The 27,189-nt window shown below is 45.2% G+C and overlaps 1 protein-coding gene across 3 annotated transcripts; it reads left to right on the top strand.

The window, feature by feature from the left end:
* Positions 1-6,076: 6,076 nt before the first annotated feature.
* On the top strand, positions 6,077-17,294 carry Zfp3 (ZFP3 zinc finger protein). Of its 3 annotated transcripts, XM_034507788.2 has the most exons (3): positions 6,077-6,446; positions 7,815-7,878; positions 14,474-17,294. In XM_034507788.2, the coding sequence occupies exons 2-3, from the start codon at positions 7,860-7,862 to the stop codon at positions 15,991-15,993; spliced, it is 1,539 nt and encodes a 512-aa protein (XP_034363679.1). In that variant the 5' UTR covers positions 6,077-6,446; positions 7,815-7,859; the 3' UTR covers positions 15,994-17,294. The 3 variants fall into 3 exon arrangements, with proteins under 3 accessions (XP_034363679.1, XP_034363680.1, XP_076792535.1); XM_034507789.2 differs by lacking the exon at positions 7,815-7,878 and having other exon boundaries at positions 6,080-6,446; XM_076936420.1 differs by lacking the exons at positions 6,077-6,446; positions 7,815-7,878 and adding an exon at positions 7,914-9,010.
* Positions 17,295-27,189: the final 9,895 nt, after the last annotated feature.

Here is a 27,189-nt window from a genome sequence, read left to right as displayed (position 1 = left end):
TACAGTAGAGGGCTACCCCAGCAGGTCTATGCCACCTAGTCCAAAGGTCTTCAGAACTAGCCCCTGGTTGGTTCCTGGGAGATAACTCCTAAGGCCTTGCAATATTCTGTCTGATAAGAGGGACTTTGTATGCCTGATAAAGACTTTTATGAAAACAGTACGCTATCTCATAAATGGTTGTTTGAATATGGCCAGGGATGGGGGCCAGGCTGTACTAGTTGATTTTCTGACAAGTCTAGAGACTGAGGAGCCAAAGGTTTGTTTCTTGAACTTTCTATGCTTATGTAGTAAACCGTGACCCGTCCTCTAAAAACACAAAACAGAAAAAGACTGAGTGCCAAGGCTTGAGCGAGTTTTCTTGGCTGGTAGTATTTCGTCTGCACTGTCACACGCTGCTGCTGGGAGAAAAAGTGATGTTCGTGTGATTGATTATCCTGGGAAAAGACAACCGGAAGCTGGTACCTGGACTCTGTGCTGTGTAGACAAGGCCTCAGATGATTCAGGGCAATGTAATGTAATCACAAGCTCCAGGGATCCCAAGAACCTGAGGATTCGTCTTGGAGGTCTCAATGAATGTAATCATACCAAGCTGAACAGACAGACTCTAGATCCACCATAGTTCAAAGGGTGTCAAAGATAAGAACCTGTAGGTAGCTGGGTGTGGTGGCACAATCCTGGAATTCCAGCACTCAGGAGGGCCAGCCTGGGCTATATGATGAGACCTCATTTCAAAAAACCAAAATTTATGCCTTTTTACGCTATCGTTAGTGTTTCTTTCTTTCCTTTTTACTGAGTATATGATATGTGTGTGCAGGCACACGTGTGCTACAGAAGTCTGTGCATGGAGGCCAGAGGACAACTTTCGGAAACCATTGTGGGTTCTGGAGGTTGAACTTAGGTCACTGAGCTTGCCTGGCAAGTGGTCTAACCTACAGTGCCATCTTGCTGGCCTTACCCTTCTTCTCCCGTTATTTGTGATTTAACCTGTATTTTAAGTTGAAAGTTGTCATTGCATTTGGTGTGGCGGGTGTGTGTGGGGGGTGGGGGGAAAGCTTGTGGCTCATACCTTTAATCCCAACAATCAGGAGGCAGAGGAAGGCATATCTCTAAGTTTGAGGCTAGCCTGCTCTAAGTTCCAGACCAGCTAAGGCTACCTGGTCTCAAAAAATAAAATAATACTAAATTTAAAAAAATGTAAATTGTTTTTATACTTAGTGGTCTCTTCTCTATTTAATCTCCAGTTCTTTTCACCTATATATTTCCTACAAAAAAATTTTTTAGCCTGTTTTTGGAGACAAGATGAACCACAGGCTGGTCTCAAACCAGGTATATAGATGAGGATGGCCTCGAAAACCTAATTTTCCTGCTCCGCCTCCTAGGTGCTGGTGTTACTGGCGTGTGCCTCTATGTCTGGCCCTACAAAAGTATTTTTTAAAAGCTAAATGGGCATTTTTAGAATACTGCAGCAGTTTGATTGCGTTTGGCAACAAGTAGAAGAAACTGGAACTGACAATTATAAGGTTTATGCTTCTCTCATCTCAGAAGCTGCAGTAGAGAGTTCTGGTGCCTAGGAAGCCCATACATGCTGCTAGCTTGCCACCAGACACCCTTAGAGTTCTAGGACTGTCTTCAGATCCAGTGTGGAGCATCTGTTTCACAACCGCCTTCTGGCAGGAAGTAAAGGAAGGTCTTTGTCCCTTGTCGATCCAGGAAATCCCCTGAAGGGGTTGTCTCATTCAGGTTCCAAAAGTCACATGGCCACCCTCAGCCCACAGAAGCCTGGGAATTGTGCTAAGTTCAAATGCATCTTCCCTCTCTTTTGAGAATACAGAAAGCAATCCTTGAAAATCCGAATAAGTAACAGGAGAGAACACAGCGACTTAAGAATTAAACATCTGTATGAAAAACTTGCAAAGTATGGCAAACACGCCCACAGAACATTTGGTTATTTAAAACAAAACCAGAAGAACAGTCCAAAACTCATCACATGATTCTGTAGAATGAACATTAGGTCCCCACCAGGAGCACCGAGGCAGGTGCCATTGGAGGCATGTCTATACACAGAGCAAACACCAATCTGTTGGGGAAATTGGTGACTTTTGTAGAAATTCCATGAAGGCCACAAGCTCTACCATGTGGTTCAGTTCATTTTCTTTGCTCCATCTCCAGTGCAAGCCCAGCAGGTGGCAGAACCTGTGATAAGTCAGCTTCTCCGTCCATTGTGTTAATTGACACAAATAGCGGCCACACCCTGAGATCTAACAATGGGCAGCACCCATGACGAAGCTATCATACATCCACAGGTAGAGTCTTCTTCTTCTCCTCCTCCTCTTCCTCCTCTTTCTCCTCCTCTTCTTCCTTCTCCTCCTCCTTCTTTTTGTGTGCATGAATACCTTAGCTTTAACATGTCAGTGGACACAAAGAAACACTTTAGAGGGTGGAGGTTGTAGTGGGAGCCTGCTTGCCTAGCAAGTGCAGGGCCCCGGGTTTATGCCTCAATACTGCTTAAAAAACAGTCTCCTAGAGGTGTGGTATTCCACTTACCATTGTTATAGCTGAGGTGCTGCTAAGGCTGATCGTGAACTCGTGAACTCCTGGACTCCAGCTAGCCTCCCGAGGAACAGGAAGAAGGGGTACCACTGTACCTGGCTTATCCCCTGGATTTTATACATTCATTGATATGCTAAACCCTTGGCTGAAACCATTTCATCTGTACAAAACAGCAGCTGCATCAGATTGACAAATACCCCAAGACTCAGTTTGTTCTTGTTTAATCCACTTCTCCAGCCGAATGGTCGGAATGCGTCCTGTTCACAGTCTCTTGCTGTCCCCTGGTGCCCAACCAGGGAACTGTCTCATTGTTGAGGCATAAGGAGAAAACACATCAATCAAAGGGTAACTAACAGTTTCTTCCTCTTTCAGGCATGTTTTCTGAATTCCATACCAGATAATCTTATACCCCCCCACACACACACACACAGTTCTTCAAACCCTTACCTTCTACCTCCAGAAAATCTGTCTCCTTCTGGGGTGACAGACTTCAGTGGTAGCTGCCATTATACACAGCCTAGTTTGGCAGGTGCTGAGTGTCACGGAGCATCCTACTTCTTCTCTCTCATCCTTATTACCTCTCAGAAGACACCATAACTCTCCCCTTCCTCGTTCCTCCTCTCCTAGACACCCCACCTCTTTCCAAGACAAGGTCATTGTTCCGAACCCACAAGGTAGCTCAAAACTGTAACTCCAGCTCAAGGGGATCCAATGCCTGCTTCTAGATAAACGTGATGCACATACAAACATACATGCAGGCAAAACATTCATATATACAAAATAAAAATAAATAAAAAATTTAAAGGACTAGTGAAAAAAGGACCACCTCCTGCTCCTGTCTCAAATTCAATTTGAATTTAATTGAGCTAGATGAGGCATGGTGTTGTGAACTCAACTGGTCAGCCTCTGTTGGGTCTGTATGATGAAGGCCCAATTCCCAATATGACTGTGTTTGGAATAAAGAAGAGAAGAAGAAACTGCTGTTCCTAGGTGGTTCCAACTCCCTGCAGCTGGAGTGGCCCTGGTCCTACCTGTAAGCCACAGGCACAGTGTACCTGGATGACAAGGAACATTCCTTCAAACTACCTCTGAAGTCAGAGGATCTGGTTATCTAAGCATGGGAAAGACATGAGGTTTTTTTTTTGGGGGGGGGGTGAGGCTCAGAACTGGTACCTCTGGTCTCCCTCATATGACAGTTAAGTCTGGAGAAGGAATTGCCCTTTGGGTGAATTCTTTACATCTTCACAGCTGGAGGTAGGGTTGGGTACCAACGACTCAGTTAAGCCTGATTCAGCAGCACCCGCAGTTGCCTTAGTGTACAAGAATGAGACAGGAGTGTTATATTTAACACATTAGGACCCAACCCTGCCAATGGCCCCAGAGGGGTGGGTGACAAGTTATACATAGAGAGGTGCTCAAGGAAAGCCGCCTGTTCTCTTGGTGCTATCTGTCCTTAGGAGATAGTCACATCACTTAAAGCAAGGTGCATTTTGTGTTGCATCATGTAACGTTGGGAGTGGAGGCTATTCTGAGGTCAGTCTAGCTGATAGGAGAAACGCAGAATATGGAGACATTGGATGGACAAGGACAAGAAGTGTGTACAGGTGGTGGGATCAAAAGAGTGGCTAACAGGAAGAGAGAGCTGTCTGAGCCAGCTCCTTCTGTTAGATAGAGTGCCCCTATCCTTGGCTATGTGCCTGTGAGAGAAGAAGTGGCAAACACCCAGAGGCCATTCAAACCTTAAGATCATTTCTTTTAGCATCCTAACATAAAGCCATTTAAGTTTGAGATGCCTCCAAATAAGATGAGGGATATGGCCCACAGGTGACTGAAACTACAACAGCACTAAATCTGAAACAGTTGTAAACTAATTTGAGGAATGTGATTTTAAAACATGAGGAGCCAGGTGTGGTGGCCCACAGCTGTAATCCCTGCACTGTCAGCTGCTGCAGGAGGACCAGGAGCTCTAAGCCAACCTAGGCTGCATAGATCTAACCTCAAAGACCAAGATAGGCAGCCTGGGCTTGAAGCTCTCTGTCCCAGATGTTTCACCGGTAAGAAGGGAAACAGAGAGCAAAGCAGTTGATATTTTATTTTATTATTTTATTATTTTATTTACTCTGAGAATCTAGAAGTATGCTCAAGGTTTTAGTCCTACAATTTTATTTTTTTTTCAAGAATAAATCTGTTCACCCTTACCTATAAACTCGATTCTGTTGGGATCCTGAGTCTGCTAGTGTCAGCGGCTACAAGGAGACACAGCTGGGTACAGCCAGCAGCAGCCTACACTGTCCCTTTCTTCCTTAGGGACCCCTAATCAGGTGAAGCCAGAACCATGACTTCAGCACAGAAAAAAATTTCAGAATGATCCAGTATTAAACAAAGGAAGTAGCTTCATTGTTCAGACACTGTCCTGGTTAGTTTTTATGTCAGCTTGGCACAAGCCAGGGTCAGCTGAGGAGACTTCAATCAAGAGGATGCTTCCATTGGATTATCCTGTACACAACTCTGTGGGACATTTTCTTGATTAGTGATTGATGTGGGGGGACCCAGGTCACTGTGGGTGGTGCCACCCCCGGCTGGCAGTGACTTAGCTGAATAGGAGTCTCAAAAGGCAGTGAGCAGTGCTCCTCCATGGCCTCTGCTGCAGTTCCCACCTCCAGGTTCTTCTTGAGCTCCTGACCTGGCTTCTTTCACTGTGGCCTCTGATTGGGATGAATAAGCCAAATAAACCCTGTCCTCACCATATTGTTTTTGGTCATGCTGTTTTATAACAGCAACAGAAAGCAAACTAATACAGAAATAGTTACCAGGAGAGAGGACAGTGTGCAACCCCAAGGTTTCTCAAGGGAGAGCTACACTTAGGTGTCATTGGAGGTACATTTATGGTCCTAAGTTACAATCTTCAAAGGATGTAACTTGCAATAAGGTGGATTTTTTTTTTTTTTTTGAGATAAGGTCTCACTGTGTAGTCCTCTCCTGGAACTCCTTATGTAGATCAGGCTAGCCTCAAACTCAAGACATCTTTTTTCCTCTATCTACTGAGTTTTGGGATTAAAGGAATGTATTACCACTTCTGGCAAATAAGGTTTAAAGCTTCAGCAAAGCTTAAGATGTCAACCTACCCTTCCCCACATAGAGGTCTACTTCACTGGGCATGGTCGCTCATTTCAGGATCGCCATATTCATAGTCACATGCGTACTGAGCTAAGAGAAAACCAAATTTAGTCAAGAGAGGAAAGCCAGCAAGTAAAGCAGTTCTTATTGCCTGAACAAGCTACGGAAATCACACTCAACCTTGAGATTTTTGTCAAAGCATCACTCCCTGAAGCCTTCCTGACCTCAAAGCAGGTCTCCCCATCGCTCTTAGCGTACCCTAAATCTAGGAGCATGGGTTGACAGACTCTGGAAAGCGGGAGGTGAGGCACAAACGCAGCTGCTCAACATGTCCCTGTGGAGACTTGCGGAGCTTCAAGTTTTCCAGCCCAAGGAAAAGCCAGGGGCGCGCAGAGCGGCTGCTGCGGGGCGGAAGTGCAGCCCCAGAGCCGTTCTAGGAATCGGGGAGGACCCTGAGCGTCAGTGGTCTGGGACACAGTGGGTTTCGCGAGGTGCACTGGGACATTCCAGCAAGCCGACCGGCTCTTGCCCGGCGAAGATGGGGTGAATTAGGGCGAGAGCAGCAGAAGGGAAAGCTGGGACGGGCTTGGGGGCGTGAGCCTGCCGGCCACCTGTTCCTCCCGCGAGTGCGGCTCGCGCGGATTGGCCGCAGTGCCGCCCGGCACCGGAAGTGGCCGGTGTGGGTCGCCGGAGACAGCAGACAACAGCTGCGGTTCTGTGCGCGCCGCGGTGCAGCGCCCCGGGCCCAGCGGAGTGAGCGTGGGCGGCATCCGCCAGCGGTGAGGCCTCTCTGGTTCCGTCATGGCCGGGGGAGGAGGGCGTGGGGCTCCCGGCCTAGAGCCGGAGTCCTGACTGTAGGCCCGCCCCTGACTCGGGTTTGCTGTGTGACCTTGGACTTTATGGCACCGGGGGCTCCCACTCATTCGCACACGGAGAGGGTGGAGCCTGGCTGTCAGGGACGGAGCCTAATTCTGCTTCCAGGCCTTGTCAGCCAGGGAAACTGGAGAAGCAGGCTCCGACATGGGCATGCCTAGGACCTATACCTATTTTTCTTTTCTCTCTCTCTTTTTTTCTTTCTTTGGTATTCCATTCCCTAAGTATACTGTTAGAACGAATAGCAGGCAAAAATTGAGGGCCCCGTGGCATGTTGTGACCTGTGCTGGCGGGCAAGACATTGGCTTATTAAGGTTAAAGAAGGACGATAGAATTGGGACTAAAGAGAAGGCTTAGCGGTACTTGCTGCCCTTTCCAGAGAACCCTGGTTTGGGTCCCAGAACTCAGTCAGGTGCCTCATATCATCTGTAACTCATGTGCATACACGTCTATAACTCAAGTAGCAACACACATTTACATATAAATTAAAGAGTAATAATAATAATCATAAAGGATACTGAATTGAGCACAGAATTGACAGAGTTCCCTTGATCCCCGGTACCGGAGGAGGAAGATAATAGTGTCTTGGGAGAAAGAACTTTTTTTGTTGTTTTAGTTTGATTTTTTTTTTGAGATCGGGTCTCACTACATATCTCTGGCTAGTCTTTATGTAGTTCAGGTTGACCTCAAACTTTGAGAGATCCATCTGCTCTGTCTCCCACGTGCTAGGATTAAAGTTAAGTGTCACCATGTCCGGCTAACAACTTATTTTTATAAAAAATTGATATCAGTTATTTGTCAAACACTTCTCTGGTTTCTTTGGGGACAATGATGAATGGAATCTCTAGTTAACCTTCAAAACAACCGAAGATTTGTCACTCAGATATCACACAAACTCCACTTAATATTTACCAGGTATCAGAAATGTGCTAAGCACTGAGATTAACAAGATAAGTCGAACATTATTCTTGGTCATAGTCTGAAGCAGTGGTTCTCAACCTGTGAGGTACAACCCTTCTCAGAGTTGAATGTCCCCTTACAGGGTTACCTAAAACCTTTGGAAAACACAGATATATACATTCCCATTCATAACGGCAAAATTATAGGTCTGAAGTAGCAATGAAAATAATTTTATGGTCGGGGGTCACCACATGTGTATTATAGGGTCAAAGCGACATTAGGAAGGTTGAGAATCACTGCTTTAGAGAAAAGTAAATGCAGAATACAGTGGCATAATATCTGTATGAAGAAGCAATGCTTGTTGGGGCTTGCAGATCAGAAGATGGAGGAGGACTCTCTATATCAGCTGCATCTCGAAGATGTTTGCTAAGTGCACAGGTGAGCAGCAGTATTCCAGGAAGTGAGAACGATCTGTTTCCAAAGGCAGAGAAACTTTGAAGAATGGACAGTGTTTGGCCTGCAGGACAGTGGGCACACCTGCAGCTGCCGGTTGTTGTTGGAGAATGTGAGGTAGGATGTGGGGAAAGGAAACAGGCTCGATTAGGAAAGCATTGTGAGCCATAGGAAGTACTCATTCTGGAGGCCTCCGAGAGAGTAGCAAACAGGAAGTAACGGAAACTAGTTAAGGAAAGGTGAGAAAGGGGTTGGGGGAAAACCAGATTCACAGGACCGAGGGCTCTTTCCTGCAGAAGTTAGTGAGGACTTCCGGAGGAGGTGGGCCTCAGGCCAGATGAGTAATGGAACCTGGCTCACCCTGGCTCAAAAATACGCACTTCTCATTAGTTGCTGTTAATAGTTGTGCAGGTCAGAGCTTTCTGAATGAGGTTTCTGAGACTTTTCTCCTACAGTGCAGTGCAAAGACAAGTCAGGTTTGCAGAGTTGAGGGCCCTGTTCTAAGCCGTAGAGACCTGGTAGAGGTCTGTCTGTCATCCCTCAACATGAAAACCAACTGTGTTCAGCCTCTGTCTTCAGATGGTAGTCTCCACCTTCAGGGATATAGCTCCTTATAGATTATAGATTAAGAGATGGGAGACAAAGATAGGAAACACTTGGGAATGTGCATCTGGGCTCTGGGTGCTTTCTCCTAGAGAATGAGGGTTCACGTGTGTCTTTGTTTCTGAGAAAACTAAGTGGAAAGTGACTCTGATTTCTTTGTGAGACAGCACCTAGAACTAACGCTCTTATTGTGTCACTGGCAGAATTTAAAGTAAATGTAATAATGTGAGTTTTGTTTGTTTGTGATAGGGGCTCATTGTAGCCCAGGCTAGCCTCAAATTTTCGATCTTCCTGCCTTAGCCTCCTGAGTTCTGGGATCACCGATATGGGGATCCTATATCCTATACCCTGCTCCTATATCTAACTTTTATTCTGTCTTGTTTCACTCTGATCAAGTGATTTTTCCATATCTGGTTGTACAGATGTAGATTTTCCAAATGCCGACTTCCTTTAAAACAAAAGAAACCCTAGAAGGTGGTGATCCACGCGTGACACTGATTGTCTGTAATCCCAGGTACGCTGGGGGCTGAAACAGCAGCACTGTGAGTTGGAGGCCAACTTTGAAAACTTAGTGGGAGCCTGTCTCAAATAAAAGAAGAAACAAACAGTGTGTGATGACACACGCATTTAATACCAATACTTGGGAGGCAGAGGCAGGTAGATCTTTATGAGTTCCAGGCTAGCCTGGTCTACATACAGAGTTCTAGGCCAGTTGGGACTATATACTGAGACCCTGTCTCAAAAAAAAAAAAGGAAGGGTTGGAAGTATAGCTTAGTGGTTGAGTCTTGGGTTTAATCTTTAGAACTCTGAGGGGAAAAAAAATTCATCAAGACCCAAACTATGAGATAAGCAACTGTAGAAGACATGAAGATTTGAAAAGGAAGGGCAGAGGGAGGTGGGAAGTACATAGATGCTGAAATACCTGCTCCTGAAAACTGTTCTTGGCTGGGTATTGGCATTCACTTGTGGAAATAAGTAATTCTCCTCTACTTTTATTTTACACAGCATCCTGTAAGTGATCCAGACTGGCTTCAGTCCATGATCCTTCTGCCTCATCCTCTTAAGTGATTAAAGCCTGTAAGGGAATTTATGCGAGACAGTTCTTCCCAAATGAAATGGTGCCATGGACAGAGAGGATAGCAACAGCTAGCTCAGCATGGCGATGTGTGCCTTTACCCCAGTGCTCGGTAGGCAGACAGGCAGATCTCTGTAAATTTGAAGCCATCTTGTGAGTTCTAGGCCAGCCAGACTTACATACTTCCAAAGAAAAGATAGTCACAACTTCATGATGTATGTATCCTTACACAGATTTTGACAAAAAAAAAAAAAAAAAAAAAAGGAGAAATCTAGATTTGGGGTCTTTCCTTACTCCATGTTCTTATGCTAGGCATCGCCCCAGGTAGGGCGGTGGTGGTCAGCAACCTCTTGTGGCTAATTAGGAAGCTAGATGGAGAAAAGATCAGAGGAAGGTCACCTGCAAAATCACTTCCTTCTCTCAGCACCTGGCTCATCCTCCAGTCTCTCCCGTCTCTCGGGCTCTTAGTTCTTCGATGTTCCAGTGTTTTCTTACTCTTTAAGCCCTGTCTTTCTACCCACACCATCCCTTCTAATATGAATGAACATTTAAGTCTAATATGAACATATTTAAGCCAGAGAAAATCCATGACCTTATAACCCCGTCGTCATATTGCAGCAAATTGACTTCTCAGTCACCGTCACTAGTGTTGCAGGATATTTGATGACACTGTGAACCCCAAGATTGTGTTATTTACTGAAAAAAAAAAAACAAAAACTTTCTAGTGGGTGCTCAGCCCTTAGCACCCACCTTTAATTCCTCTGGCAGGAATACAGACACACCCTTAGAATATGCCTTTAATCCCAAACAATGAAGGTAAAGTTAGTTTGTAGAAGGAAGTAGCCATCTTTGAAGTGATGTCTGATCAAGTGACAAAGTGATTAATCAGAGAAAGATTTGACAGAATAGGATCTGCCCAACTCTTAGAAGAAGAGAGAGGAAAGGGAAGCTACTTGAGGTGCAGTGCAGATAAAAAGAAGGCAGCTTTACCCAGACGGTTATAGAGATACTGGTTGCAGAGAGAGAACAAGTTAGACAGACAGAGAAGACAGAACAAGCCAGCGAATGAGAAGGAGCCAGAAGATTAGAACACATTGCCAAAGTTAGTAGGAGGCTAAATAGAGCAAATCAGTCGGAGGCCAAGAGAGAAATCAGATTGAATCAGTCGGCTTGGAGGGGAGTTTGAGTTGGAACAGCTGAGTTAAACCAGCCAGCCAGAACTAGAAAGGGTGAGGTCATTCAGCAGTAAGTCTCAGAAACTGAAAACATTCTAGGCCTAGATAAGATTATATGGAGGTAGAAGCTTCCAGGACTAGGCCTAAGGTAGGAGACTGAGACAGTAAGCCTCCGAGATGACAGTTGCATCAGGAGAATAAAAAAATATATTTACACACTATACTTCTGTTTCATCTCTGGCTCCTTTATCGTCCCAGTAGACAGCTTCTAGTTTGTAAATTACTGAACCCATTCTGGGGCCTTTCATGCTGTGGTAAATGTTATATCACTGTGGTAAGTGTTATATCACTGGGCTGCATTCCCAGGGTTTTGTTGTTGTTTGTTTGTTTGTTTTTAAATGAGGGGGCCGAGGTCTTGTTAAGTTGTCCAGGCTGGCCCCCAATTCACAGTCCTCCACAGCTTTCAGAGTACTGGGATTCCTGGCATATCCCACCATACCTGGTAACATGAGATGCTTTACAGTTCCCTTTCACAACCGTGGTGACTTCCGTGACTCTATTGTGACTCTTCACTAACCATTTTTTCTCTTAATGGCAGATTTCTCCACCTACCTCTTTATTCATAGACAATGAATAAAAAACATATAATCTACTCAAGTTAGGTTAATTTTAGTTGCCAAGAGGGTAATTTTATGTGATAAGAATGAGCAAAATGTTGAAGAATCAGGTAGAATAGATTCCGAGAGGACTTTTAATTGAGGGACAGCAACAGCCCATGGCAGTATCACAGGAAGGAATCAGGAGCATCTCCAACCATGGTCTTCTGTTTAGACTCATCTGGAAGCCAGAGGACCTGTTAACCTGTTATGTGCCATACAAGCTAATGTTCTTAGCCAAAAAGCAGGTGGAAAGAGAGGTAGAAAGATGTTGAGGGGATGAGGGAGGAGGAATTGATAGGCAGCGTTCTCACCATTAATTTTAGATCCACGGTTCTGTCTCCATGTCTGATGGTTCTCACATTACACGCATGCTTGGTCCTCTCAAATCTGTGTCGAGAGTATTGACTATTTTAAGCTTTTAGATCAGTCTGAAAATGGACTCTATAGATATCTCAAAACCCATCTTGTCCAAAACAGAGTTCATTCACCACCTTCCTGCTTAAACTAAGATAGCTCTCCTTTCAGTATATCCAGATCTTGGGGCATCATTATCCATCCCATTACCACCCCTCAACTTAAATGTAATCTGACACATTCTTTGATTCCTACTCTCTTGGATTTTTGTTATATTTAAAAAATGTTACTGAGCCATCTCTCCAGCCAGCCTATCTCTTCTTTACAGTTGCTGTCACACACTGAGTGGATTATGGAATTTGACCTTTTAAATATTCCTCCTGTCTATTTCTCTTCATTCCCACTGCCACTGCTGGCCTCCACCTCATTTCTTTTAGCCTGGATGACTACACTAGCCCCGTAACCATCACGTCTACTGATTCTAGTTCATCTACTAAATGGCCACTTGTATGCATCTACCTGATATTCTGATTTGAACAGAGGCTACTCCTCAGCCTCAAATCATTCCACAAGTCTACTTTTTTTTTTTTTTTAAGATTTTTACAGTGGTGGCACACGCCTTTAATCCCAGCACTTGGGAGGCAGAGGCAGGTGGATTTCTGAGTTCGAGGCCAGCCTGGTCTACAGAGTGAGTTCCAGGACAGCCAAGGCTATACAGAGAAACCCTGTCTCGAAAAACCAAAAAAAAAAAAAAAAAAAAAAAAAAAAAAAAGATTTTTACTGGGTTGGGGTGGGGCAGTTACAGACAGGGTTTCTCTGTGTTGCCCAGGCTGTCCTGGAACTCACTCTGTAGATCAGGTTGGCCTTGAACTCATAGAGATCCCCCTGACTTGCCTCCCACATGCTGGGATTAAAGATGTGCACTGCCACTCAGCCAAATCTACTGTTTTTAAGGATGAAGTTCTTTGCCCTGCTTATTCCCCATGAGGGTCACTTTTGGATTTATTTAGTGATGTGTGTGTGTGTGTGTGTGTGTGTGTGTGTGTGTGTGTGTGTGTGTGTGTGGTGTACCTCACCTTCCTTTACACATTTAGTCCTTTGACCAGACTCTGGCCGATGAGATAGTGACAGGCAAAGGGAAGCACATGGTACTGTTGCATGTCTGTTACTGGGGCATGATGTCATACTTGGCTATCATCTTTAATTAAGAATGTGCCAGCATGCTCTTAAGACTGGGAAAACCAACCAAGAATGCCTGCCTCTGGACTTCTTTTATGCAATACAGAAATAAGTTAATGCCTTGGCTAAGGCATGGTGCCTAAAAAATCTTATTGCCAGGTATGTTGGTACATGCCTCTAATCCTACCACTCAGGAGGCAGGGGCTCTGAGTTCAAAACTAGCCTGGTCTACATAGTGAGTTCCAGGACAGCCAGGACTACAGAGAGACCCTGTTTCAAAAAATAAGTTATATTCAGGCATAGTGTCTATAATCCTAAGGCAGAAGTAGGAAAATCCTGAGTTTGAGCCTTGATTGGACATAATGAAACTCTTTTTTTTTTTTTTTTAAGTATACATACATTATCATATGAAGTCAGGCCTACTTCTAATATAATAATCCTGGGAATTTTACTATCCCTGCCACAGAAGTGAATTCCAAATGATAAGAAAGTGAGCCTGGTCTTTGCTCAGCTGGCCAACAGTGTAGAGCTAATCCTGCAAGGGCTCTTTGGGTAGTCAGAACGCTAGTGCAGTCCAGCAAACTTACCCTCACTTCACCCAAAAGTAAGGGGCTCAGAAGTTACTCTCATGCTGATTACAGGCTGCCTTATCAACCCTTTGAGTAGGTAACCCCTACGTTGTGCACTGCTCTATGGGGCTATTGGGTAATGCAAATAAGAATACATCCTCTTGCCAAACACTGTATGGCTCTTTCATCTTACACTCAAACATTATCTCTGTTAACTTATCACTTTGGTTTTTCCTAATCCTTTTCATACACCCTTTGATTAATATGGCCATTAATTCCCCGAAGTGCTTTCTTTATCACTTTGAGTTCTCCTGTAACTCTGTCAGTGCCACACAACTCTTGCCAGTATCTCTGCACCACACCCTTCCTGTTGCTGTCAGATGTTCTGCCTCTGATGGTTTTTTCTCACTCCTTTAAGTCAGTATCCACCATGCCGACAGCAGCAGTTTGTCATTGCCTCATTGGCGGGGTTGTCCCATGTAGCCACCAGTGGCTACGGGAACTGGGTTCATCTGAGAGGAAGCCTGGGAATGAACGGGAATGGAGGGCGAGAAAAATGTGGGGCCAAGACAAAGTTCTCTGATCAAGGCCCAAAGTTTAATATTTTGCTTTCACATATAAAGGGGAAGCCCCGCCCCCCAGAGTCTCTTCTTGGTTCAGCCCAGGGGCTGGGTTAGGAGATAGCAGTCCAAAAGGTGTCAAGGCTAGCTCAGCAGGTGGTCCCTTTTTTTTTTTTTTTTTTTTTTTTTAATATCAGTAGCAGACTGTAGGGTGCCAAGGCTGGCAAGGCAATGCCTCTCCTAGGTCCTACTGTTGTTTGGTCTGTTGTGGTAAAAGACTCAGGCCTGGGGTAAGGGCACAGTCCCAAGTCTTAACCAGTGCCATGTCTAGGCTCTGTGTCCACCTGCAATGTCATTTAGATAGGACACAGATCAACCTCACATGAGCACCGTCTCTCGTTTCAGGTTGTGATATGGGGACTGAGAAAAAGGAGGTGCTGCCCAAGGAAGAAATTTCTGAAGACTCTGAGCCACATGGGCCAACATTAGAAAAACTTGCACAGGAGGTTTACCAAGGCCATGAGTTTGGAGCAGCAAGTGAGGAAGACATATTAGAGGGACATTTGAGAGAGTCCTCAAAAGAGATTATAGAACAGATGTATCCTCAGGAGAGAGACTTTGCATCAGGGTTAATTATCTTCAAGAAGTCGTCCGTAGGTGAGAAAGACCAGAAAACCAGTGAGAGTCCAAGAGGCTTCAGTCCTAACCCGAGTGTACTGATGTGTCATGGAGGTGCTACAGCCGAGAGGGACAGCGCATGTGCTGCCTCTGGCCAGAACTTCACGGAGAGTCTAGAGCTTACTAAAGCACAGGGGACTCCTGTGGGAGAAAAGCCTCACACATGTAAAGAATGTGGGAAAGCTTTTAATCAGAACTCACATCTCATCCAGCATATGAGAGTCCATAGTGGAGAAAAACCCTTCGAATGCAAAGAGTGTGGAAAGACCTTCGGGACCAACTCCAGCCTTCGAAGGCACCAGAGAATTCACGCCGGAGAGAAGCCCTTTGCTTGTACTGAGTGTGGCAAGGCCTTCATTCAGAGCTCACATCTGATCCACCATCACAGAATCCATACGGGAGAAAGGCCTTATAAATGTGAAGAATGCGGTAAAGCCTTCAGTCAGAACTCGGCCCTTATTCTGCACCAGAGAATCCACACTGGAGAGAAACCGTATGAGTGTAATGAGTGTGGGAAGACCTTTCGGGTTAGTTCACAGCTCATCCAGCATCAGAGAATTCACACAGAAGAAAGATACCACGAGTGCAGTGAGTGTGGCAAAGCCTTCAAGCACAGCTCCGGCCTCATCAGACATCAGAAAATCCACACAGGAGAAAAGCCCTATCTGTGTAACGAGTGTGGGAAAGGCTTTGGTCAGAGTTCGGAGCTTATTCGGCATCAGAGAATCCACACAGGGGACAAGCCCTATGAATGCAGTGAATGCGGGAAGACTTTTGGCCAGAACTCAGAGATTATTAGACATATCAGAATTCATACTGGGGAGAAGCCCTATGTGTGCAAAGAATGTGGGAAGGCCTTCAGGGGTAACTCGGAGCTCCTGAGACACGAGAGGATTCACACTGGGGAGAAACCCTATGAATGCTTTGAGTGTGGGAAGGCGTTTAGGCGGACCTCTCATCTGATCGTCCACCAGAGAATACATACCGGAGAGAAACCCCATCAGTGTAATGAGTGTGCAAGAACCTTCTGGGATAATTCTGAGCTGCTGCTTCACCAGAAGATTCACATTGGAGAGAAACCTTATGAGTGTGACGAATGTGAGAAGACGTTCAGCCAGCACTCCCAGCTCACCATCCACCAGAGAACTCACACTGGGGAGAAGCCATACGAGTGCCAAGAGTGCCAGAAGACCTTTGGCCGGAGCTCCCACCTCCTCCGGCACCAGAGTGTTCACTGTAGCGAGTGATCTGCAAACCAGGCAGGTGCTGTGTGGAGGCTGGAGGCAGCCTTCTCTCTCCGCTGCTCTGTTCCCAGCCTAAGATCAGATGAAGGGACAGGGCCTCCTCTGCCCATCCGCTGAGTGTGTGTCGGTCGTCGTCTGAAAGTGATGAGGCAGTTTTATGAACTATTGAGAAATTTTAGTGTACTAAATTAAATCACAAAAGTTGTTTCCAGTCTTAATCCTCCTTTGGCCTTTTCTTCCTTTCTGTCTCCACAGGGGTCTGTACATGTGTCTAGCCTAAATTGTTGTTGTTCTTTATGAAAAGTGGGGACAGGATTCACCATTCCTAAGAACCAGAGAGTTGCCTCAATATCTCCTGAAACGTTAGAAAGTTATAACCTATCCTGTCCACTGCTTAGCTTTGGGATACTTTAGTTAACCTTTCCCTCCGTTTCTTTTTTTAAGCTTCAAAATCTTCCAGCCATAATGAACATATTGTTTTGGCTTTTGGTTTTCCCAGATCACCAAATCCTTCCACCCAAGTTCAGCACAGTTACTTTCTTTTTTCCTTTCTTTCTCTCTTCTTTTTTCTTTTTAAGACATGTCTCAAATAGCCCAGACTGACCATGAACTCCATTTGTAGCTGAGGATGACCTTGAACATCTGAACCTCCTGCCTCCAGAGTGCTGGGATTATAGTCTCAAACCACCATTCCCAGTTCATGTGCACTGGAGATCCGACTCAGGGCTTTGGGCATAATAGGCAAGCACCAACTGGACACTGTTCTCAACTCGGTTTCCTTAAACCACCACTATTTAGCAAAAGAAAAGGCCCTCTACCCAATCCGTTCACTTGAACATTAGTGACAGGGTTTTGTTGTGCCTGACATGCTTGGAAGAGAATGAAGGCCTCATGTTCCCAAAGGAATCTGTGTGTGTGTGTTGCCTGAGAGGAGTTCTGGTTGACAAAATAGCCTTCATCTTACGTTTGCTGTATGTGTATCCTCTGTCCTCTCTCTACCTGTCACTTGGTTGTTTCAGGGAGATTTCTCAGCTTTCCTCATTTAATCTCCTTCCCCTTCAACTCACCCTGGTGTCAAACGTCCCAATATAGCTGTGGCTAGCAGTCATGATTCTATGCAAGGAGAATCTTGCCAAAGACAAGTCATGAGTTAATTTCAGACCCACTCTCAAGAAATAAAGGCCTCTCAGTCTGAAGCCATTAACTACCCAGAGAAATTCTGCAGAATCTTCAAAGGTATGTCAACACCTGTCTTCTCCCTTCCCTAACATGTTAAGCAAATAAAGTATGTCTTTGCAGATGTCTCAGTAAGTCTCTCTGTTGTGTTTTTCTAGGCTGCCTTGTATTTCCTTAGGGCCTCAGCATGACTTCATACTGCTTTCATTCCCACCTTGGCTCACCTTTCCCCAAGTGCACCATTGTGCCTCGCTCTGAGGGCGTGTATTCACTCTGCCCTGCGTCTGCTTTGCTGCTTCAGATTCTTTCTCTTTCATAACAACGTGCTGTCTTTCAAACTCCTGTGTGTGTGTACATGTGGTGCTTGTGTGTGTACATGTGGTGCTTGTGTGTGTGTGTATCCATGCAATGCCCAAGACCATGTGTATATATGCATGTACATGAAGTACCTGTGGAGGCCAGAAGAGGGCATCAGATTTCTCGGAACTGGAGTTGCATGTGGTTGTTAGCCACCATGTAGGTGCTGAACCTTGAACCCCAGATCTTTGAAAGAGCAGCCAGTTCTCTTAACTGCAGAGCAATCTCTCCAGCTCCACCAAAGTTTCTTTCTTTCTTTCTTTCTTTCTTTCTTTCTTTCTTTCTTTCTTTCTTTCTTTCTTTCTTTCTTCTTTCTTTCTTTCTTTTTTTTTTTTTGGTTTTTTTGAGATAGGGTTTCTCTGTATAGCCTTGGCTGTCCTGGAACTCAACTCTGTAGACCAGGCTGGCCTCGAACTCAGAAATCTACCTGCCTCTGCCTCCCAAGTGCTGGGATTAAGGGCGTGCACCACCACTGCCCAGCCCCACCAAAGTTTCTTGATTTAGAGTTTTAGGGACATGCCTGAGACTAAAACACTTGCAAAAACAGAGTGGTAGACAGTTGCAATATCAGCCAGAGGTGATAATTAAAAACAAACACCCAGGACTAATAGGCTGGAGAGATGGCTCACCATCATTCCCCACCACAGCTAATTTCAACGCAGGACGGAAGCATTGTGCAAAATTAGCTCTGGCAAGGCAGAAAAGTTGGCTCTAGTTCACCTCTGAAACAGTCCTATAGCTCATCTGTGTGGTTTACACTTGTCTCAGCAGGCTTCAGCCATTTATGAACTAAAACAGCAGATCTTGGTGTACAGGTACCTGATAGAGTCGAGTTAACATATGCCCATTGGTTGACGTTGGATCCCGGTGAGATACGGAGTACACCACCAACAAAACTAACAGACGCGGAAAGGCAAGCAGCAGGATGAAGGACCTGGGTAGTGTGCAGTAAGCCCATCCCCGTGCACCTCGCACCTCTACTCTCCGTCCCCATGACCTCCGACCTCTTGATCTAAGGATACCAAGTCAGGTCCCTCTTCTTGCATTCGGAGGAAGTCGGGCCGAGGGCCCCCATGTCTGCGAATGCACCAGTATCTCTTTTAGGCCTCCCTAGCTTCCAGCTCCGCTGACATTGCACATCTCTTTGAAGCACCCAACCTCAGATCCCAATACCCTGTTAACTTCCACTTCCAGGGTGCTCTCCAAGTCGAGGTGGTTCTCTCGAACCCTACCCTGACTGCCCGCGCCTCCCACAAGCTGAAGTGTGCTGTGTTGTGCGGGCTGGGTTCTGTGAGCGCCGCTGTGGAGAGCTGGATGGGTGGAGGCTGCCCTCTAGCGTCCACAGAAACCTCTTCCAGCGCAGCGGTAGCGCCTCGAGGAAATCACCCTCCCTCTTAAAAAAAAATCACTGTTTGTTCGGTGTACGTTCAGGTCATTGTACAAATATGTAGTGAACTCTGAGCATACTCTCCACATAATTCTTCACTTTCCTTGCTTCTCATTAGACCTGTCTGTTCTTTATATCGTTATCCTTCAACTTTCATGTCATATAATATCTATATGAAATCCAGGATTCATAAAAATATGTGCTATTTTTCTTTCTGAGACTGATTAAATACATACACACAACACTTGCACTATCCCACTTTCCTATCCGTTCCTCTGTTCAGAGTCACCTAAGTTGATTTCATAACTAAGCTTTTGTCAATTGTGTGCAATAGACATGGGTGTGACTGTGAGTGTCTCTATAATATGTTAGCTTAAGAGTGCTTTGGGTAAATACCTAGGGGCACTGTAGCTGGGCCTGTGGTACATCCATTTTCAGTGTTCCGCAGATTGTTCATACTGTCTTCAGGGGTTGGACCAGTAGTATATAAGTTTCCTTTGTCTCAGCACCTTGTCTGCATTATTTTCTGTTCATCTTTGCAGATGTGCGTGCATCTGTGGATGTGTGTCCCTGAGCGCAGGGGCCCTCAGAGACCAGTCGTGTTCCCTGAGACACTTGATGTGCGCACTGGGAAAAGAACCTGAGTCCTCTGAAAGAGCAACAAGTGCTCTTAACCGCTGGCTCATCGCTCCAGGCCTGCTCTTGTTTTCTCTGTCTCTCTGCTTTTCTTCCTTCCTTCCTTCCTTCTGAAAAAAAAAAAAAAAAAAAAAGGATTTATTTTGGTACAGTTTGAAAGTTCATCCCATTGACCTGACCTGTCAGGTCAAGACAGCAAGAGCTTGAAACCACTGGTCATATTTCATCCTCAGGCAGGAAGAAGAAATCAGTAGGTGCTGTTTAGCTAGCTTTTTCTGTCTCATGTAGTCTGAGAACCAAGACCAGAAAATGGTGCTACCATCTTTTAGGGTGAGCTTTCCACTTCAATAACGTAATCAAGATAATCCCTTGCAGGCACATCCCCAAACCAGTGTAGTTTAAATAATCCCTCACAGGTGATCCAGAAGGGTTACCCCCTGGGTGACTAAGGTCCTGTCAAGGTCACAAACACAGAGCTTCACAGTGTATAATACATTTCCTGATATATTTATATAAATCACTAAAACACTATAAAACTTAAAATTCATCATATAACTATATTTTTTCTGATTACTTTTATAGTGTAATTTTAATTTTTTTATTAATTAACCTTACATCCTGCTCACTAACCCCTGCCACACCCTCCCACAGTCCTTACCATCACCTTTCCTCCCCTTCTCCTCTGGGTGGGTGGGGTGCCCTCTGTGTATCCCCCTACCCTGGCACAACAAGTCTCTGCGGGGACAGGTGCATCCCCTCCCACTGAGCCCAGACAAGGCAGCCTAGCTAGAACATATCCCATGTACAGGCAACGGCTTTTGGGATAGCCCCCACTGTAGTTGTTCAGGACCCACATGAAGACCAAGCTGTACATCTGCTACATATATGCAAGGAGACCTGGGTCCAGCCTGTCTGTGATGCTCTTTGGTTGGTGGTTCAGTCTCTGAGCGCCACCAGGGTCCAGGTTAGTTGATTCTCTTGGTCTTCTTGTGGAGTTCCTATCTCCTTCAGGGCCCAAAACCCTTCCTGTCAGCCAGCAGCTAGCTCAGACAGATGCAGACACCGACAGCCAAACAGTGGATGGAGCTTGTTGTTTTCTTAATGACTGTGATTTCCACTGGGCTGAGATAGAATCTCAGTGTAGTTTAGACTTGCACGTCTCCGATGTCCAGTGAGGTTGAACTTCGTCCGTGTTTGTTGGTGGTCTTCGTCTTTGGAGAACTGGCTGTTCGTTTCACTGACTCGTTTACTGACTGAGGTTTTTTGATTTATTACTTAGTTTTGTGAGTTTTTGTTTTCATTCTAGGTAATTATCATCTGTAAGATGTGTAGGTAGTAAGAATTTTCTGGGAGAGAAACTTTCCATCGGTTCTGGCTTCAAAGACCTGCACATTGTCGAGAGCTTGAGTCCTCCAGGAGTCCTAGCCCTGCCCAGGGCCCTGCCTTGGCCTGTAGGGTTCAGAGTAGACAATGCATCCCATGAATAATTTCATGTTTTCCTTCTATCTTTTTTCTGTGTTTTTCCTTCCTTTTTATTACCATCTGTTGGTCTTGTCCTGACTTATGATACAGAAATAAACAAGGAGAGCATAATGTTTGAAAAGTACAAGTTGTGCGTGTGTGTGTGCACATGTGTGTAACAGTGGCTCAGTAGGTAAAGCTGCTTGCTGACAAGGCTAATGACCTTGGTCTGATTCCCAGAACCCACATGGTAGAGAGAACTCGTTCCCAGCTCCTTCAAGTTGTCCTCTGACTTCCTCTGCACACTAGCACACCCCCACCAAATAAATAAATAAATGTAAAAAATTAAAAGGCCACAAATCATGCACTAAGAAAGCCTGTGTCCTTGCCCCACCATTTAGGGGCTGTGCATCTTTGAAAAAATGATTTTATCTCTTCAAGTCTTTTTAAAAAAAGATTTATTTATTTCATATATGTGAGTACACTGTAGCTGTCTTCAGACACACCCGAAGAGGGGATCGGATTCCATTATAGATGGTTGTGAGCCACCATGTGGGTGCTGGGAATTGAACTCAGGACCTCTGGAAGAGCAGTCAGTGCTCTTAACCACTGAGCCATCTCTCCAGCCCCATCTCTTCAAGTCTAATTGTGTCTTCTGTAAGGAGAGAGCAGTTGACAGTTCCTCACCTCAGACACAGGACGGTGACATCCGGATGTAAAGAATTCCGGTAGTTGTTAGTATTATTGGTACATATTTCATAGGACCATCATTGGAGTTCCATGTGATATGTGTAAAATGTAAGGTGCTTGACTCTAAGTCTTTCCCCTCACAAATACCAGCATGCAGATCACATTGGTTTTGGTCTCTCTTCCCCGCAGGTTCCACTGCACAAACTATTAGGTTTTGTTTCAAGGCAGCAGGTACATCTGCTATTTGTGTTTTAATTCTCACAATTAGATTTGAAATATTATTCTCTATGACATTGTGTGTGTGTAGTGTGTGTGCATGAGTGTGTGCATAAGTGTCTGTCTTTGTGTGTCTGTGTGTATAGTGTGTGTGAATGCATACTTCATGTGTGTATGTGTGTGTGTGCGCGCGCGCGTGTGTCGTATGTGTATCCATGAGCGTGTGTTGGAGGGGTGCTTGTTGGAGAAAGATATTCTTTGAGCAAAATGGCCACCATGTTTCTTAGATCAACGGTGTCAGTTTGCAAGAGACTTTGAGGATCTGGGCTTGTTGACTGTTGACATGCCTCCCTTGTAGGAGGGGATGGACAGAGCCCCTGTGGTCCCACCTGAGAGTCCTGCTGCTCCTAGCTGAGTCTGTACAGTTCTGCCATGATCGCTCTTGGCCTGGGCATCTCGGGTGGAGTCTATAGGCTGTGGGTGGAAGGAAGTTAAATGAAGAGGAGCTTCATCTGTCTGTGTGTGTGTGTGTGTGTGTGTGTGTGTAGAAGCGGTCATCCATGCTGGGTGAGGATTCCCCAGTGCTGCCGCCACCGAGCCCTCACTCACAGCCTGTAAGCAAGCCCAATCAACTCATTTTTTCCAGGGGCTGGAGAGACAGCCCAGCAGGTTAAAGCTCTTGCTGCTCCCACAGAGGACCAGGTTTGATTCTTAGCACCGATGTGGGTAACTTACAACTGCCTGTAACTACGGTTCCAGGGAATCCAGTATCCTCTTCTGACATCTTTGGGCACAAGACAGGCATAGTGTACATAAATGCATGCTGGTAAACATTCATAAACATAAAATAAATAAATCTAAAACAAACGTGTTGGTTCCCCAAGGTGACCTTTGGTGAGCTCATACTCCGGTTTGTTGTCGGGATTTTATGAGGAAAGGGATTCTTGAAGCTTGGAACATGTGCCATGCAAGGCAGAGGCGACTGTGGGAGTCAGCTTGACCATGGGTCTCAACCGAGGCTCCCTTCTCTCTGATGACTCTAGCTTGTATCAAGTTGAAGGGATGCTAGCCAGCACACTTAATGGTATATCTTGTAATGGGAACCAAGTCTAAACATGAAATTAATTTATGTTTCATTTACATATTTTTCTACAAAAGATTTCTGTTTGTTTGCTTTGAGACAGATTCTCATTGTATAATTTTTTTTTTAAACAGGAAGGGTCCCTATGTCCTCAGGGTGTTGATATCTTAACTCACCTATAGGTGGCAGTGTTTGCAACCTGTGGTTTAAAACCACAGCTTCAGGTCAAGACATCAGAAATAAACCTTCATTTTGGAATAAATAGATAAATAAATAAATAAATAAATCCCCAGACAGGTGGTGTGACTTACACACATAATTCAAATACTTGGAAGACTGAGGCAGGAAAATTAAAAGTTTGAGAGTAGCTTGGGGCTACAGAGTGAGTTTGACGTTGGCCTGAATCACCTAGCAAGCGTCTGTCTCCAAGAGGTGTGTGTGTGTGTGTGTGTGTGTGTGTGTGTGTGTGTGTGTGTAGAAGCTAAGTCGATGGTTTAGCAGGTTAAGTGTAAAAAGAAGGAATTGAGTTTGTATCCTCAGAACCCATTCAAATATCTGTGGCCCTAACTGAAGGGCAGACACAGTTGATCCCAGAGCACAGGGCCAGCCTAGCCAAGTCACCAAGTCCCAGGCCAGTGAAAGATCATGCCCCCAAAACTAAGGTGGACTATGACAGAAGAAGGCACCTGACATTGGCCTCCACATGAACATGCATAGGTGACCACACACGCATGTACGAAGCACAGCTCTCTAGATACGCAGGCTTATGTTGTTCTCTTCCTGTTTGGTGGAAAGGTAAGAGTTAAATTAAAATGGCGAGTTTCAAGTTGTCCCTTATTTATTATCTTTCTTCCCCCTCCCACAAAAAACACAAGCATCATGTGTTAACCCATGCTAAGTGACAGAAATGTCACTTTTGTGTGGCTCCCAGGAGGCTGAAAGTCCTTGTTGAGGGACAGGTATGTTGGCTCCACTTTCTCATGGCAAATGGCTCTACAAGGGACATCTTACACAGGCTCTTGGCTTCTTGAGGACATTGGTTCTTAAAGTGTGAGCTGGGTCACAAGACCGAAACTATTTTTGTAACGGTAACAGGTTATTTCCACTGTTTACATGGCCTCGTATAAACGCACAGTGGAACTTGCAGAGAGACCATGTTAGGGTATTGATTGTGACAGACTGACTGTAGAGACAGCCAGCAATCTGGATGTTCTCTGTTTGGCTATAGTGAAAGAGATTTGAAAAAACTATAGCACACGCAATGAGACGCTTCTTAATCTTTTTCATTTTGGAAAATAGATGTGTTTATAATATTTTATTTGTGTGTATGTGTGAATGTGTGTGCATATATGTGTATAGGCGACAGAGGGTGACAGAGGGTGACAGAGGGCAGGTTTCAGGGGTCAGTTTTTTCCCTCCACCAGGGCGCAGACTCAGATTGTCAGGCCAGTAACTGCGCTTTACTTGGTGAGCCATCTTGCCAGATTAGATTTGTCTTTTTTTTTTTTTTTTTAAAGCAGGGTTTCTCTGTATAGCCCTGGCTGTCCTGGAACTCACTCTGTTGACTGGGCTGGACTCAAAGTCAGAAATCTGTTTGCTTCTGCCTCCAGAGTTCTGGGATTAAGGCACACATACCACCATTGCCCCTGGCTCAATTTTCCTTCCTTTCTTTCTTTCTTTCTTTCTTTCTTTCTTTCTTTCTTTCTTTCTTTCTTTTCTTTCTTCCTTTCTTTCTTTTTCCTTCTTCCTTCTTCCCCTCCTCTTCTTCCTCCTCCTCCTCTTCCTTCTTCATGTTTTTTTTGTTTGTTTGTTTTTGAGACAGGGTTTCTCTACATACCCTGGCTGTCGTGGAACTCTGTAGACCAGGCTAGCCTCGAACTCAGGGATCCACCTGCCTTTGCCTCCTCTGAGAGGATGTATGTACGTATATGAGTATGTATGTATTTGTTGTTTTAAGACAGGGTTTCATGTAGCCCAAGATGGCCTTGAATCTGCTTTGTTACTCAGGATGGACTTACACATGGTTTCTGGCAACAGCACAGACCACGGACATCTGCATGGCCTTTGGCGGTAACATGGGCCACAGATATCAACACAGTCCTGGCTACAATAGAACCAAAAACCCAGACGTTGCCTTTGTCAGCAACACAGACCTTGGCAATCAATGTGGTCTCACGACTTCACAGGTCACCCACATCAGCATGTCTAGAGAGGCCTTTTAAGAGGTAACAATTCATGTTGTTACTGATCTTAGACTTTCGGATTATTGACATTTTTTAACTGTGTTACGTATACCTTAAATTGTCTAATCTAAGGATTGTCTAATAGACTACATGTTGGGTATCTTTTATTTAGATTGTTTACGAGTACAGGTGATTCAGACATCATGATTTTTTTTTCAGATTTTGAAATATTTTTAATGCTTAATGTCTAATGTAGGCTACCTTTGCTATGATGAAACACCATGATCAAAAGCAAGTTGGGGGAGGAAGGGGATTGTGGTTTACACTTCCACATTGTAGCCCATTATTTGAAGGAAGCCAGGACAGCAATTCAAGCAGGGAAGGAACCTGGACACAGGAGCTGATGCAGAGGCCATGGAGGAGTGCTGCTTACTGGCTGCTCCCCATGGCTTGCTCAGCCTGCTTTCTTATAGAACCCAGGACCATCAGCCCAGAGATAACACCACCTACAATGGGCTGGACCTTCCCCCATCAATCACTAGTTAATACTCTACAGGCTTGCCTACAGCCCCTTCTTTTGGAGGCATTTTCTCAGTTGAGGCTCCCTCCTCTCTGATGACTCTAGCTTATATCAAGTTGATATAAAACTGCACAGCACACTTAATAAGATATCTTGTAATGGGACCAAGTCTAAACATGAAACTAATGTGTATATTTCATTTACATATTTTTCTTTAAAAAGATTTTTTTTTTGAGTCAGGGTCTCACTGTGTAGTTCTGGCTGTCCTGAAACTCAGTATGTAGATAAGGCTGGCCTTGAACTCATAGAGGTCCATCTGTGTCTGCATCCTAAGTACTGAGATCAAATGTGTGCACTGCTGCTACACCTGGCTAAAGTCTGATTTTTTATTTATGTGTATATCTTAGCTTGTTTATCTAGACAAGCATTACATGAATTCCGTGTCGCCAAAGACCAGAGGAGGGCATTGGATCCCCTGGAACTGGAGTTACAGATGGTTGTGAGCTGCCATGTTGGTGGTGGGAACCAAACCCAGGTCCTCTGTAAGAGCAGCCTGTGCTCTAACCACTGAGCAATCTCTCCAGACTTACTAAAGGTATTTTTAGGAAGTGAATGAGCATGGCAAACTTCACAGAAATAGACAAGTCACTTTGAACTGTTACATTCAGGAGCTCACCCATTTCAGTGAATTAAGTCACAAAAAAATCTGAGGCAGTCCAAACAGCATCAGCCTCCGTATACACGTGTCTCATACTCACATCCTGACAGGACGGCTTCCATGTGCTCGAATCTCCACTGCACCCTGTATATGAACTCAGGTATAAGAGTTTCTGTTTGTGGCTTCCATTGTGATGCCCACTTTTGGATTCTGAAACATTTTGTGTTCAAAATTTTCAAGTGAGGAGTGTTGAGACCTGTATTTATTTAGTGGATTAGAAAAAGCTCTAGGTAAGGACCGGTCACTCGTGCCTTTATTTGACGACACTTTTTAAATGCTTGTTTCCCACAGACACTGACGTAATCGCAAACAAGTGGAACGAGCACACAACTTATTACCCAAAGCAGGACGCCTTTGACAGAGAAAAGAAGCACTAATGAGAACAGCAGGCTACGCCAGGCTACGCCAGGGAACGCCAGGGAACGCCAGGCTACGCCAGGGAACGCCAGGCTACGCCAGGGAACGCCAGGCTACGCCAGGCTACACCAGGCTACACCAGGGAATGCCAGGCTACACCAGGCTACACCAGGCTACACCAGGGAACGCCAGGCTACACCAGGCTACACCAGGCTACACCAGGGAACGCCAGGCTACACCAGGCTACACCAGGCTACACCAGGGAACGCCAGGCTACACCAGGCTACACCAGGCTACACCAGGCTACACCAGGCTACACCAGGGAACGCCAGGCTACACCAGGCTACACCAGGCTACACCAGGCTACACCAGGGAACGCCAGGCTACACCAGGCTACACCAGGGAACGCCAGGCTAC

The sequence above is a fragment of the Arvicanthis niloticus genome, chromosome 6 (assembly GCF_011762505.2).
Source record: "Arvicanthis niloticus isolate mArvNil1 chromosome 6, mArvNil1.pat.X, whole genome shotgun sequence".
NCBI lineage: Eukaryota > Metazoa > Chordata > Mammalia > Rodentia > Muridae > Arvicanthis > Arvicanthis niloticus.
This window is presented reverse-complemented; position numbering and strand designations above follow the sequence as displayed.